The following is a 16,185-nucleotide window of genomic DNA, read 5'->3' as shown; positions in this document are numbered from 1 at the left end:
ATCGGCAGACGACCTAAATAGACATTTCTCCAAAGAAGATATCCAGATTGCCAGCAAACACATGAAAGAATGCTCAACATCATTAATCATTAGAGAGATGCAAATCAAAACTACAGTGAGATACTGTCTCACGCCAGTCAGAATGGCCATCATCAAAAAATCTAGAAACAATAAATGCTGGAGAGGGTGTGGAGAAAAGGGAACCCTCTCGCACTGTTGGTGGGAATGTAAATTGATGCAGCCACTATGGAGAACAGTATGAAGTTTCCTTAAAAATCTAATAGAATTACCGTACGACCCAGCAATCCCACTACTGGGCATATACCCTGAGAAAACCATAATTCAAAAGGAGTCATGTACCAAAATGTTCATTGCAGCTGTATTTACAATAGCCAGGACATGGAAGCAACCTGAGTGTCCATCAACAGATATATGGATAAAGAAGATGTGGCACATATATACAGTGGAATATTACTCACCCATAAAAAGAAACGAAATTGAGTTATTTGTAGTGAGGTGGATGGACCTAGAGTCTGTCATACAGAGTGAAATAAGTCAGAAAGAGAAAAACAAATACCGTATGCTAACACATATATATGGAATCTAAGGGGAAAAAAAAGGTCATGAAGAACCTAGGGGTAAGATGGGAATAAAGACACAGACCTACTAGAGAATGGACTTGAGGATATGGGGAGAGGGAAGGGTAAGCTGTGACAAAGTGAGAGAGTGGCATGGACATATATACACTACCAAACGTAAAATAGATAGCTAGTGAGAAGCAGCCACATAGCACAGGGAGATCAGCTCGGTGGTTTGTGACCCCTTAGAGGGGTGGGATAGGGAGGGTGGGAGGGAGGGAGACACAAGAGGGAAGAGATATGGGAACATATGTATATGTGTAACTGATTCACTTTGTTATAAAGCAGAAACTAACACACCATTGTAAAGCAATTATACTCCAATAAAGATGTTAGAAAAGAAATGAGCGTAAAGCTTCACAAATATATCAATAAATTAAAACTATTGACACATTAAATGAAAATATGTAATTTGAGAAGACTAAAAATTAAGTGAAATATATTTCATTTGAATTACAAAAAAATCTATATTCTCCATAATTTTAATTACTTTGGAATAAAAGGCTCTGTAATTTCTCTATTTGTAGCTCATCATTTCTATCTAAAAAGTAAAGCATTAAAAAGTCATAAATCATATAGTGTTTTGAAATAATCCGGATACTGGTATTTCTGCATTTTCCCCTTCTTTTGCAAGTTTCTGCTACGATGAACCTCATCTAATGGTATATACTTAGGGGAGCTAGCACTCAGCAAATACAAGGTATTACCAAGTACTTGTCCCTTCTTCCCCAAAGAACTTTGCAGAGAGAACTATCTGCCCATTTTCAAGTATCAGTGTCCTTATTAATGTTGCATGAAATTGAACTATATAGAATGTAAAGAATTACTGTTCATTCACAATCCCAGAAGAGTTGTTGATATGTATGCCTTACTGCAAGTCTTAAGCTCAGTTTCTCTGTCTTTACTGCCATTTTCCATCAACTCTAAATTGTCACTGATCATAAATATACACTGTTTATGGATCATTTAACATACAATTAGGTTATTTGATTAAACTTTCATAATACCTTTCCTCCTGATGAAAGAAGTTATAGCACAAATAATTGAACATTATTTGACTTTTTTGCTCATGAATCCTCCCCAGGGACAGGTGTTATGAATTTTTTCTTTGTCCAGGACTAATGAGAGATATGTAGTGAGTTTTCTGTAAGTTCTTGCCAGTTCCCCATTACAGCCAGTGGCTTGTGTTTTAAAAAGCTTTCTGAGGTTGGAAGTGTGATCAGGCAGCTTGATCAGAGTTTATTTTTTCTGGCTAAAGATAATCAGGTTTAAAAAAAAAAAACCTTAACATTTTGAATAAGAATATCAGGGTCAAAAAAACGAGGAAGAAAGCAAAAAGATGATAAGGAGTATATATAAAGAAAGGAAATAAATACCTAATAGTAAGAATTATAACAATCTAAATTTAGAATCTAAACGCTGGTTATTGCTTATTTATAGGGAATCTATTTGTTTTTAATAATTTTTGAACTTTCCACTTTAGTGAATTTTGTTATTATTTCTAATTATTTTTTCAGGCAGTTCTCGTGGCTTTTCTTACTATACAATTACTTTGCCATCTTAAAGTACAAGTCCCCGTATATGATCTTGTCATTTCCCAGCTTAAAACCATTCATTTAGCTTATTATTGTTCTTAATATAGAGTTCAAAAATGCTTAATATGAGCTAATAAGATCCTCTTTCGTGTGATTCCTTCTTCCCTCATCAGGCTCATCTCATACCACTCTCACCTTTGTGCTCCAGACACATTGGTTGCCTTTTGGCTTCTTGACTGGGCTGTGTTTTCTCTTGATTCACAGCCTTTGTATGTACTGCTGGCCTCTGCCTGGAAGATTCTTTGCTCCCTTCTTCTTGTAACTAAACCCTAATCCTTTCAGCTTCAGTTTAAAAGCCTTTCCTAATCTCCAGACTGGAGGGAGAGCCCCTCCTCTGCACCTATACTGGCACCCTTTCCTTTCCTTCTGCTTCCATGGCACTTGCCTCACTTGAGATGGAGAGTATGAAAGAAAGGCTTGAGGAGTGAATGTACAGAATACCTGCTATGGCAGTGGGCAAAAGGATTAACTGGAGAGAAGGGACAAAATTGCTCATCATCATCTTGGCCCAGCTATATAGGGGACCTCAGTATTGATATAGGGACCAGCAGCTTGGTTGGTTTATGGCATTTCCTTCAGCAGCTTTCCACAACCCTGAAGCAGCAGTAAAAGAGACAGTTGGATTGATCGAAACTAGTGGTGATTTTATCTCCACAGGGGACACATGGCAATGTCTGGAGATGTTTTTGATTGTCACAACTGCAGAGGCAGGGTATTCTATGGGCATTTAGTAGGTAGAAGCCAAGGATGCTGCTAAACATCCCATAATGCACAGGACAGACCCATACAACCAAGAATTATCTGGCCTCAAATGTCTGTAGTGCCGAGGTTGAAAAACCCTGACCTAATCAATGACCTGAGGAAAAAAGAAAATAGATTGTATTGGGATGTAGGAGGTCAGAATACAAAAATCTCCTTCTTGAGATGATGGTGTGTATCACAAGATCTTATGCTGGGTTGCTGCTGCTCCACACAGCACCTCACACACCTGGGTCTCAACTTCACAAGCCACCAAGAACTTAGTGACTTATTCTCGGGGTATCTATTGCCTCATGTTATGTGTGGACAACAGAAACCATAGAGAGTGTGGCAATATCAGTGGAGCAGAGTAAATTTAATGCAGAATATGAGGGGAAAATTGCAATGTAAGTTAATGTATTTGTCTATTTACAAATAGATCCATGAAAGTAACACTTTTATAATTCTCTCTTTTTTTCATTTTAGATTTAGGCCTTATGTATACTTTTGGAGACAGTCGACATGGAAAATTAGGATTTGGACTGGAGAGTTTTGCCAATCTGTTCGTTCCTACTTTGTGTTCTAATTTTTTGAAGTTTATAGTACAGTTGGTAAGGACATCACATTTCCCTGTTTACATGTTCATATTCCTATATTTGAGTCTTTCAGTATTTCATAGAAAATAAGTACTTTTCTGTTTATATGAAATATCATAGCTATATCTAGTAAATATACTTGTGTCCTAAAGGCCAAATGTCAGACATCATGGCACTCTGAAAATCTGTCCCTTTTCTAATGTTCCTCCTCTGACACCTTCCTTTCTGCCCTAATCTTGACTCTTCTACTTCATTTTCATATGTCTCTTGAGAGCCAGGACTGTGCCATGCCTGGAAGCTTTGTGTTTCCTGTAGCTCCCAGCAGAGTGCCTCACGCATAGTGGTCATCTGTAAATATTTGCTGGATTAGATATCACTAGGACTCTCAAATCCTGCACAAGAAAAATATCTGATAATAAACGAAGGGTTTTGAAATTATATTTAATTGGTTAAGTGTTATTTGGATAAGGTGTTATTTCAGTGATATCTCCATCAGGCACTGTATCTCTGTTGTTTCTAACACTTTTGCCAATTAAGAACTATAGACTTGAAAATTTTGTTTACTCAGTGATGATAATATTACTTGGAATTTGTTCTCCAAAGGCTCAGAGCCTCGTACTCTGGAACACTTCCATTCCTTGATTTGACACCTGTTTAATGAATGCCTGCTTGGTACAAGATACTGGACTGAGGATGAGGAATACAGAGCATGCAGTGATGAACACAGTGACCAGATTTTCATTGACTAAGCTTATAATCTTATGGGGAAGATGGTTTTTTGTTTTGTTTTGTTTTGTTTTTTGCGGTACACGGGCCTCTCACTGTTGTGGCCTCTCCCGTTGCGGAGTACAGGCTCCGGACACACAGGCTCAGCGGCCATGGCTCACAGGCCCAGGCGCTCCGCGGCATGTGGGATCTTCCCAGACCGGGGCACGAACCCGTGTCCCCTGCATCGGCAGGCAGACTCAACCACTGCACCACCAGGGAATCCCGGGAAGATGGTTTTTAAAATGTGCTATACAGAAAACATATCAATTTTAACTTTGAACATACAAGGGGAAAGGTTCAGAGTATGCTCTTCTATGTCATGTAGAACACTGTGAAGACACCAGAAGTCTGTGTATTGCAAACACAATGTTTTTTAAAGCATTTTATTGAAAATTAGTTATTTCTCAAAATCGTTTAGATGTTGATTTCCTTTTTCATTGTTCTATCATTGTGCATGCTTGCGTTTTGCTCTCAGGACTTTTAAGCATTAAACTTAAAAAAATCTTCATGTATAAAGACATAATTATCCCAAGAGACTGATTTATTCTTGGGTCCCTTCTTTCCAAGTAGAACTTGTCTGAGTAATTTTTTCAAGTTGTTAGTGTTGCTCCAAGATTAAAATAGCATTTTCTAAGTTGTAAAGAGAAATATAATGTGCCAAATAGGTTTTTTTCTCTATACTGTATATTCTGTTGCGCTGTGGTTGAGAATCAGCCTGCCAATGCAGGGGACATGGGTTCGAGCCCTGGTCCGGGAAGATCCCACATGCCACGGAGCAGCTAAGCCCGTGCGCCATGACTACTGAGCCTGCGCTCTAGAGCCCACGTGACACAACTACTGAAGCCCGCGCGCCTAGAGCCAGTGCTCTGCAACAAGAGAAGCCACCGCAATGAGAAGCCTGTGCACCGCAACGAAGAGTAGCCCCCGCTCGCCACAACTAGAGAGAAGCCGGCACACAGCAACGAAGACCCAACGCAGCCAAAATTAAAAATAAATTAAAAAACAAAACAAACCCATTTGTGTTTGAAGCCAGTGTCAATTAATTTATCTGTGAATTTATGCTGCAGGTTGCTTGCGGTGGATGTCACATGCTAGTTTTTGCCACTCCACGACTTGATGTGGCAGAAGACGTTGAGTTAGATGAAATAAATGATTGTTGCTTACCTTCAGCTACATCTCTGCCCATCAGTGATCTGACTTCAGGAAACGTACTGCAGAGATCTTTATCAGCACGTGTGCGGCGAAGAGAGAGGGTACAGTTGTGGCCTATTCTGTATAATAACGTTGTCTAGCACTGTAAAGAAAACAAATTTTTTTTCTTTTTAAACCAAAGAAGGGTCTTCTTAGGTAAATTTACTAAATAAAATGATTAGAATTGAGGGCTTACAAACTTTTAAAGCAAACTCAGAATTAAACTGGTAAATATACAAACTAGAAAATTGAAATGATCATGGATAACCTTTGCTTGTAGACAGTGGTACTTACCACTATCTTATCACCTCAGATAGAATGCTAAGTTGTTTTCTCAACCATCTGTGGATTGACTTCTACTTTGCTTTTATCTTGTAAAGCTAATACCTCATGAGCAATGAAAGGTTATATATATATATTATAACTAATGAAAGGTAGAAAACAAAGAAATAAGGGCTTTATTTGAGAGAGGGAATGTTCTTTCTCAATTAAATTTAGAGATTCTCATTCTGTGCTTTAAAATTATTCAATGACACTTACATTTAAAAAAAATAAAATGCCAAATGATTTTTAGAGACATTCCTTTTTTAAAAAAATTGCTTTAAGTTCCAAAATGTATTCCTTTAGTGGTAAAAAAAAAGTTAAGTTTCATTTCCCTTATGAAAAAGTATATATGGAAAAATTGAGAAATATCCCATAAGTATTTTGTAGTTGTTGTTGGTTTGTGTCTCCTGAGTATGAGTAACTTTTTTTTTTCCGGGAAGGCAGAGCAAACACACACTTTTCCCCATCTTGTGAAAAACAGACTTCCAAATTGACAATTTAGAGCAACTTAGATACAGAGGCAACAAAACAAAACATTTTTGAGCCCTTGGGGATTATTAAAAAGTGAATGTTATAGGACATTGGCCATCTTTGAAGTCTCTCTCTTCAATATTTTTAGCAACCTCAGGGTGGTTTATATCAATATTAAGTATATAACATTATCTAACAGTTTATTTAACCTATTTGTTTTAAAGGAGAAATCCCCAGACTGTATTCAAACGACAGGAACACTACCTCCAATTGCAGGGACTCTCGTACCACCTGTTTGTTTTTCGCCTCATTCAGTTCCTTTCTGTATGTCTACAACTAATCTGCTAGAGAAGAGGATGCCTGATAAAGAGGGCCCTATGCTGCCAGTGGAACCAGGTAACAGTTGATGCTCTGCCTTCTCTCAGAAGAAATGTACCATTTATTCCATTGTTTTCATGTTCCTCTTAAGCTGTTTTCTCGAACTAAATTGCTTTCTTCCTAGTTAGAGACTGACATCTCTCATGTGAACTCAAATCCAAGAATACTCTTACTAATAGAAAGCATCTTTGGTGACCTTAAAAATCCCATGTAATGACAGCAGCATATTTTTATAAAGCAGTGTATAACATGCATATCACCTTCTCTTACAATATCTTCTTTAAACCCAGAAGCAACTCCATGAAATAGGTGGGAGTTATATTCTTCATTTTTGTATATGAGAAAAGCAAGGCTTGAAGAGATTGAGTGACTCAGGTCACTCAGTTTTATAAGTGAACAGGATTTGAATGCAGGTCTTGTAGACCTATGTGAAGTTCTGCCCTTAGGCAATATAGCCTTGTGGTTAAGAGCATGGGATGTAGAGTCAAATTGATCTGGGATCCGATGCCAGCTTTCACATTTATTAACTATGTGACTGGCTTTGGGAAAGTTACTTAATTTCTCTACACCTCAGTTTCCATATCTTTGAAATAACTTTAATAATACCTACTTTAGAGAGTTCATGACAGTTAAATGAGATAAGGCATATAAAATACTTAGCATTGAGCCTAGCACCCCCAGAAACCGCTTCATAAATATAGGCATAGTTATTATTAACCCCACTGCCTACTAGATACAGATTTCATGTTTTAAATTGTAATTCCAGCTCTTTAGCCATTATACACCTCTTCTAAATAGTTTTGTTTACAGACATTTGTGTATCTTAGGAGTATGTTTCTGTTACTACAGGGCATGTACTCAGATGATAGGGGCAGAACAAGAAACTAGGGTAGGAAATCAGAGTAAGCAGTAGGTTTGGAATTAAGAAGAAAATCTGGGCATCTGGGATTAAGAACTGTGGCACAGATAATTTTAATATCTTTGGGCTCAGGAACCTAGATAAAAGGTTGAGGTAACAAAGGATCAGGAACTCAGTCAAGAATTGTGGGCCATGGGAATGGAATGTTGTCTACATCTAAGACCTTGATAATGAGCTGGGTTTCCTACATCTCACCCACAAATTCTGTATGTTTCCTTTGGAGATAGGAATCACTGGTGCTCTTCATCCCTGTACATGGGAAAAGTAGATTCTGGCAACAGTGTGTGCAAGAAAAAGAGAAGTTTATGGTTTGGGACAAGTTGTTTCCCACTTCAATAGCTTTGAATGTGAAGATAGAACTTTGTAGCTAGAGCAAAAGGAAAAGCCATCCCATATCTTTTTGTGACTGTTTGCTAAAACCAACTTAATAAAAATATTTTGAAAGTTGTATCCAACATATAATGTGACTTTTTATAAATTATTAGCAGGCTTCAGTATTTCTCATGGAGTGAAGGAGGTCAGGGAAGACATGACTGAGGAAGTGACATTTAAGCTAAAACATACAGGATAAAAAGTAGCCACACAAAGAGAGATGTGTATATTACAGGCAAAGAAAATAATGTAGGTAAAGGTTTGGAAGCAGTTTATAGGAAAAGGAAAGAAGATCACTGGGCTCAGAGAGTGAGGGAAAAGGCAGGACCAGATGATGTTGGAAAAAGAGACAGCAGAAAAATATCCATGGGTTTATAGGCCATGAGAGGCCTATTTGATTTGAGTGTTTCTCTTAAGTGTAATAGAAAGTCATTAAAGGGTTTTAAATAGTGGAGTGATGTGCTCCAGTGCCATTTATATTTTAAGATGATCACTTTTGCCGGTGTGTGGATGTAGGGGTGCCAGACTAGAGGTAGGAAGAATACTTAAGAGCCTTTCGCAAGAGATGATGGTGTTTGCAGATTTGAAATACATTTTAGTCATAGAAACAACTGAACTTGCTCGTTAATGGGTCACACATAGATGTGTAGGCAGGAGGATGGTCGACCGCTTTGAGGAAAAAAATTAAAAATTGAGCTTGAGATACCCGTGAGACATCCAAGCAGAAATATCAAGCAGGCAGTTGAAAATGAAAGAATAACATTCAGAAGATAGGTGTGGACTAGAGACAGAAATTTGAAAAACGTCAACATAGAGATGGTATTGATAATCCAGGGAAGTTGGTGAAATCACCTATTAGAGAGTAGAGTAGCAAGAAAAGAGGGCCCAGGATTTAGCCCTGAGAATGTCTAACACTTAGAGGGGAGGAGAGGAAGAGCCCACAAAACCACCTTCCCCAGCCTCATCAGCCAGTAGGGTAGGAGGAGGGACATGAGGAGGGAGTAGGGTCGTGAATTCAAAGTACCGCTCAAAGGTCAAGGAAAAGGAGTTCAAAGAAGCATCCATGGATTAAGCATCATGGAGATTTTTGGTGATCCTGACAAGAGCAGTTCCAGGGAAAGATCAGGACAGAAGGCAGAGTGTTAAAAGTTGAGGCATGAAGGGGAAATGAGGACGTGAAGAGGAGATAGAGTGTGTAGATAGTTCTTTTGCCTATTTTGGTCCTGAAGAGGAGCAGAGAAATGGGCTGGCAGGAGAGGGAGATGTGGACTCAATGGGAAATACTAGAGCATGTTTGTGTGCTAATGCAGGGGTCCCCAAACCCTGGGCCACGGACTGATTCAGGTCTGCAGCCTGTTAGGAACCAGGCCTCACAGCACAGCAGGAGGTGAGCGGCAGACGGCGGGCAAGCAAACAAGCTAGCAAAGCTTCATCTGCTGCTCCCCATTGCTCGCATTACCGCCTGAACCATCCCCCCACCCCCAGCCCGTGGAAAACCTGTCTTCCACAAAACCGGTCCCTGGTGCCAGAAAGGTTGAGGACCTTGGGGACCGCTGTGCCTAATGGACATGAGCCAGTAGTCCCAAGAGAGATTGGTAGCACACGAGAGAGAGGATATGACCAAAGGTGCAAAGCTCTTGAGAAGACAGGAGGGGCTGGCATACAGAGCAGTCTTTGTTAAGAGGAAAGACACATCCTACATTTTAACAGGAAAATGTAGGTGAATTTGTACATTTGTTGGTGAGAAGATAAAGCAGATCACCTCTGACGACTTCTATTTTCTCAGTCAAGTATAAGGCCAAGACCATGAGCTTAAATGATATACTATCTATTTTCCAAGCCTCCTTTTTCTGCCATCTCCAATCTCTCCTGCTTAGTACTTTTCTATTTTAATCTCCTTCAGGTGCACTTTAGTTCCCATCTGCTCCAATGTCTTCAGAGGATACCTAATATTTTTTTTAAATAAATGTAAATTTCCCCATGTAACTCCCACCTGCTTTTCTAGCTTCATCTCTCAGCAGCCTTTTTCTTATAACCTTCATTTAGGTCTCGAGTCTGCAGGCTGTGGCCCAGGGGTCAAATCTGGCCAGCAACCGGTTTTTTGGGGTTTTTTTAACGTCTTTACTGGAGTATAATTGCTTTACATTGTTTTGTTAGTTTCTGCTATATAACAAAGTGAATCAGCTCTACGTATACTAATATCCCCATATCCCCTCACTCTTACATCTCCCTCCCACCCTCCCTATCCAGCTCCTCTAGGTGGTCACAGAGCACCGAGCTGATCTCCGTATGCTATGCGGCTGCTTCCCACTAGCTATCTATTTTACATCTGGTAGTGTATATATGTCCGTGCCACTCTCTCACTTCGTCCCAGCTAACCCTTCCCCATCCCCGTGTCCTCAAGTCCATTTTCTACGTCTGCATCTTTATTCCTGTTCTGCCCCTAGGTTCTTCAGAAACTTTTTTTTTTTTAGATTCCATATATATGTATTAGCATACGATCTTTGTTTTTCTCTTTCTGACTTACTTCACTCTGTATGACAGCCTCTAGGTCCATCCACCTCACTACAAATAACTCAATTTCGTTTCTTTATATGACTGAGTAACATTCCATTGTATATATGTGCCACGTCTTCTTTATCCATTCATCTGTCAATGGACACTTAGGTTGCTTCCATGTCCTGGCTATTGTAAATACAGCTGCAATGAGCATTGTGGTACATGACTCTGAATTATGGTTTTCTCAGGGTATATGCCCAGTAGTGGGATTGCTGGGTTGTATGGTAATTCTATTTTTAGTTTTTTAAGGAACCTCCATACTGTTTTCCATAGTGGCTGTATCAGTTTACATTCCCACCAACAGTGCGAGAGGGTTCCCTTTTCTCCACACCCTCTCCAGCATTTATTGTTTGTAGAACATTTGATAATGGCCATTCCTACCGGTGTGAGGTGATACCTCATTGTAGTTTTGATTTGCATTTCTCTAATGATTACTGCTGTTGAGCATCCTTTCATGTGTTAGTTGGCAATCTGGATATCTTCTTTGGAGAAATGTCTATTTAGGTCTTCTGCCCATTTTTGGATTGGATTGTTTCTTGTTTTGTTATCGAGCTGCATGAGCTGCTTGTAAATTTTGAAGATTAATCCTTTGTCAGTTGCTTCATTTGCAAATATTTTCTCCCATTCTGAGGGTTGTCTTTTGCTCTAGTTTACGGTTTCCTTTGCTCTGCAAAAGCTTTTAGGTTTCATTAGGTCCCATTTCTTTATTTTTGTTTTTATTTCCATTTCTCTAGGAGGTGGGTCAAAAAGGATCTTGCTGTGATATATCTCATAGAGTGTTCTGCCTATGTTTTCCTCTAAGAGTTTGATAGTGTCTGGCCTTACATTGAGGTCTTTAATTCATTTTGAGTTTATTTTTGTGTATGGTGTTAGGGAGTGTTCTAATTTCATTCTTTTACATGTAGCTGTCCAGTTTTCCCAGCACCACTTATTAAAGAGGCTGTCTTTTCTCCATTGTATATTCTTGCCTCCTTTATTAAAGAAAAGGTGACCATATGTGCGTGGGTTTATCTCTGGGCTTTCTATCCTGTTCCATTGATCTATATTTCTGTTTTTGTGCCAGTACCGTACTGTCTTGATTACTGTAGCTTTGTAGTATAGTCTGAAGTCCGGGAGCCTGATTCCTCCAGCACCGTTTTTCTTTCTCAAGATTCCTTTGGCTATTTGGGGTCTTTTATGTTTCCATACAAATTGTGAAATTTTTTGTTCTAGTTCTGTGACAAATGCCAGTGGTAGTTTGATAGGGATTGCATTGAATTTGTAGATTGCTTTGGGTAGTATAGTCATTTTCACAGTGTTGATTCTTCCCATCCAAGAACATGGTATATCTCTCCATCTGTTGGTATCATCTTTAATTTCTTTCATCAGTGTCTTATAGTTTTCTGCATATAGGTCTTTGGTCTCCCTAGGTAGGTTTATTCCTAGGTATTTTATTCTTTTTGTTGCAGTGGTAAATGGGAGTGTTTGCTTAATTTCTCTTTCAGATTGTTCATCATTAGTGTATAGAAATGCAAGAGATTTCTATGCATTAATTTTGTGTCCTGCTACTTTATGAAATTCTTTGATTAGCTCTAGTAGTTTTCTGGTAGCATCTTTGGGATTTCCTATGTATAGTGTCATGTCATCTGCAGACAGTGACAGCTTTACTTCATCTTTTCTGATTTGGATTCCTTTTATTTCTTTTTCTTCTCTGATTGCTGTGGCTAAAACTTAACACAACTATGTTGTGTAATAGTGGTGAGAGTGGACCACCTTGTCTTGTTCCTGATCTTAGAGGAAATGCTTTCAGTTTTTCACCATTGAGAATGAGGTTGGCTGTGGGTTTGACATATATGGCCTTTATGATGTTGAGGTAAGTTCCCTCTATGCCTACTTTCTGGAGAGTTTTTATCATAAATGGGTGTTGAATTTTGTCAAAAGCTTTTCCTGCATCTACTGAGATGATCATATGGTTTTTCTCCTTCAATTTGTTAATATGGTGTATCACATTGATTGATTGCAAGAATCCTTGCAATCCTGGGATAAATCCCACTTGATCATGGTGTTTGATCCTTTTAATGTGCTGTTGGATTCTGTGTGCTAGTATTTTGTTGAGCATTTTTTTTTTTTTTTTTTTTTTTGAGCATTTTTTTATCTATGTTTTATCAGTGATATTGGCCTGAAGTTTTCTTTTTTTGTGACATCTTTGTCTGGTTTTGGTATCAGAGTGATGGTGGCCTCGTAGAAGGAGTTTGGGAGTGTTCCTCCCTCTGCTATATTTTGGAAGAGTTTGAGAAGGATAGGTGTTAGCTCTTCTCTAAATGTTTGATAGAATTCACCTGTGAAGCCATCTGGTCCTGGGCTTTTGTTTGTTGGAAGATTTTTAATCACAGTTTCAATTTCAGTGCTTGTCATTGGTCTGTTTATATTTTCTATTTCTTCCTGGTTCAGTCTTGGAAGGTTGTGCTTTTCTAAGAATTTGTCCATTTCTTCCAGGTTGTCAGCCACCGGTTTTTATAAAGTTTATTAGAAGCCAGTCACGCCCATTAATTTATGTATTGTCTGTGGCTACTTTCACATTTCAGTGGCAGAGTTTGCATAATCAGGACAGAGACTGTATGGCCTCAAAGCCTGTAACGTTTAACATGTGGCCTTTGACCGAAAAAGGCTGCTGACCCCTGATTTTAATCAAACTGAGCTCTTCGCAGTCAGACTGAGTGGAAAGGCTGTGAAGTCAAGGCAGACTTGAGATTGACACTTGACACCAGAAGAGTCACTGAACCTTAATTTATTCATTTGTGAAATGGGGATATAACACTTAGCTCTCTTATTGTCATGACATTAACCTGACATGTATAAAAGCATACGTTCCAAGTACACGGTAAGCCTTCAACACAAGCCATTCCACAGCTTCTTTTAGCACTAGGCTTATTTTCTTCCCCATCCACCTCCATCTCTGCCTCTCCGAATTCTACTTATCCATCACTCCCTGTAACTCCTTAGTGAAACATTTCCTGATTCCCAACATTTGGATGTGATTTCTCATTCCCCTATGTAATATGTTTTGTATTCCCTTCTAGACTATAAGTTCATTAAGATTTAGTAGTTACTTAAGTTGGTATCTCCTACATAATACCTCGCATGGAATAAAGACAGACTATTTGTTCATTTGAATTGAATGAATTTACAAGGGAGAGATCACTGTGGACTGGCATTTTTAGTGAAGACTTCATTAAGGAGCTCCTCTCAAATAAGTATATGTGTGCTACATGGGGGTATGGTAATTGAGAAAAATGTAAGGTCAAATAAAGCTTGTAACTTTTAATTATCTGCTTTATGATGTAATAACCTTGCAGTTTTCTATAAAAGTTTCCAGGTCCTTGTGCTAGTTTTCTGTTGCTACATAAGAAATGATCCTAAAACTTAGGTTAAAACAACAAACATTTACTATCTCACACATTTTCTCAGGGTCGAGAATCCAGGAACAGTCTAGCTGAGTGGTTCTGGCTCAGGGTATTTCACGTAGTTGTAGTCACATTGTCAGATGGGGCTGCAGTCATCTGAAGGCTTGACTGAGTCTGGAGGATCCTCTTTCAAGCTCACTCACGTGGCCATCGGCAGGAGGCTTCACTCCCTCAGCACATGGGCTTCTCCCTGGGGATGCTCACGACATGGCTTCCAAGAAAGTGTGTGTGTGCGCGTGCGAGAGAGAGAGAGCGAGAGAGGGAGAGAGAACTGAGACATAAGCCACAATAGCATCACAATTATATCTGCTTTTTTTATTGGCCATACAGACCAACCTGGTAAAATGTGGAAGGGAACTCCACAGAGGTATGCATAGCAGAGGATGTGGGTTGTTGGGGATCTTTTTGGGGTCTGGCCATCACAGTGCTTGATACCGGGGTAGTATTTACCCCAAAAGAATAATGTTTGCCTGTTCACATGAATGAAGCAATTGTTATCTCATCAGTGTCAGAGTTTTTAAATTTTCAAAAAGATTTTAAAACCTGTTATCACTGTGAATGAATTCTGTTCAGTTCCCTTAATAGGAGGTTTAAGGACCTTTAGTAAAATTATAACTGTACTTTTATATTACAGAATAATTTCTGTTTATTGTCTAGTTGTCTTTCACTTTTCTGTTGAAATCTTGTTTTCTCTTCTCTCTTTTAATCATTCAGATTATTTTCAACGTAAAATAACCAAAGGGAAAGAGACAGACAGTTTTTCAGCAGAGGATTCAGAAAGCCTTGGAGAAACTACTGATGTCTTAAATATGGTAATGGTTTTCCTATTTATGTGATATAGATATAAGTTCCTCATGTATTTGTATGTGTATGTCTGTGTATATGTATGTCTACTTCCTAAGCCGTTATATACATAGAAAAGCTTTTGTTTTTGTTTTGGTTTCATTCATTATTTTAAAATCAGCTTTATTGAGGTATAGGTTACATACAGTAAAATTCATTTCAACTCTCACATTATTAGTATGCAATTGAGAGTTGATTATATGACTATATGAACTGTTTTGTGTTAATTTCATTTATATATTTTAAAAAATCAATATACATATATATAAATATATAATCATATGTATAAATATATAATCATATATCTAGTCTTTATTCTTTTTAGAACATATTTTTTAAAATTTATTTCAGACACATATGATGAGCCTGAATTCCAATGAAAAATCATTAAAATTATCACCAGTTCAAAAACAAAAGGTATAATATAGAGAGTTATTTTCACTATGATGGGTAAGAATACTTTAAATTATTTATATTTTTCTTGAAAGGTTTCTGGAAAGAACACAAGAAAGGTAAGCATTCACTTACTTTAGGATTTAAAAGACAAGGATACAATATATAGAGCCTCAATTTGGGCTTGTTCTGTTGGTGTGTATTTTCTGTGATGCAACAAGAGTGGCGGAATGTCACTGCCGAAATTTGCTCTTTGGAATCACTAACAAGTGACGATAGCCATACTTTGTTACCGTCAAGGCAAAAGATTTTTATCACAGTTCTTAAGTGTTGGAAGAGGCTACTGTCTATGAGTGCCTCTCACACTTTGGTTGAGTATGACTTTGGGTGAGTTACCTTGCTGACCTTACAGGATGATATTAACATCTTTTCTAGTTCTAAAATTTTGTGGGTTTAGTTGAGATATTTGGTAATTGCTTTTACAATGTTTGGAATAGGCATTAATTTATCAAGGAATTGGTAGCATAAAAACAAGATTAAACATTTGGAAATTAGTCAGAAACTATGCGTGGGTGATAAAGAGAGACCTTTAATGAATAACAAATGAATAGCAAGAGGAAGGAATATTCTGGTTTTCACAACTCTGGAGAGATAAAGGCCTGTCCTGAAGTCATTTGCTTTTCCTGGCTTTAAGGACCAGTGATGTGAAAGGATGAAGGGTTGAAGATTAGAAAAGTAAATTAGAGAAATGTAAGTTGAAGGATGAAGGCTGCAGAAAACATTTAATTTCTATTTCAAGTGCCTTTGCCACATTGTTAAAATAAAAGTCCTTAAAATCAAAGTCACTGAAATCCAAGAGAATCTTGCTAAATTATAAAAATTTAGTGCCAATCCTCATTAGTCCTATCTATATTTTACTGAGAGCCATGGTGAATAACAGCATTCTTTTTGCATATG

General features: G+C 38.2%; 1 protein-coding gene across 8 annotated transcripts in view; it reads left to right on the top strand.

The window, feature by feature from the left end:
- The window catches only part of RPGR (retinitis pigmentosa GTPase regulator), a 61,117-nt gene that overhangs the window by 15,232 nt on the left and 29,700 nt on the right, over positions 1–16,185 (top strand). For 6 of the 8 annotated variants that reach the window (XM_065900398.1, XM_065900396.1, XM_065900393.1 and 3 more), the window contains 5 exons: positions 3,458–3,582; positions 5,403–5,588; positions 6,546–6,717; positions 14,707–14,804; positions 15,187–15,252. In XM_065900398.1, coding sequence (XP_065756470.1) covers positions 3,458–3,582; positions 5,403–5,588; positions 6,546–6,717; positions 14,707–14,804; positions 15,187–15,252 — 647 coding nt within the window. The remainder of the gene's footprint in view (positions 1–3,457; positions 3,583–5,402; positions 5,589–6,545; positions 6,718–14,706; positions 14,805–15,186; positions 15,253–16,185) is intronic. The other 2 variants (XM_065900399.1, XM_065900395.1) reach the window with 1 other exon arrangement.

Source organism: Phocoena phocoena, chromosome X, assembly GCF_963924675.1.
Source record: "Phocoena phocoena chromosome X, mPhoPho1.1, whole genome shotgun sequence".
Classification (NCBI taxonomy): domain Eukaryota; kingdom Metazoa; phylum Chordata; class Mammalia; order Artiodactyla; family Phocoenidae; genus Phocoena; species Phocoena phocoena.
Note: the sequence above shows the minus strand (reverse complement) of the source record. Positions and strands in the feature narration are given on the sequence as shown.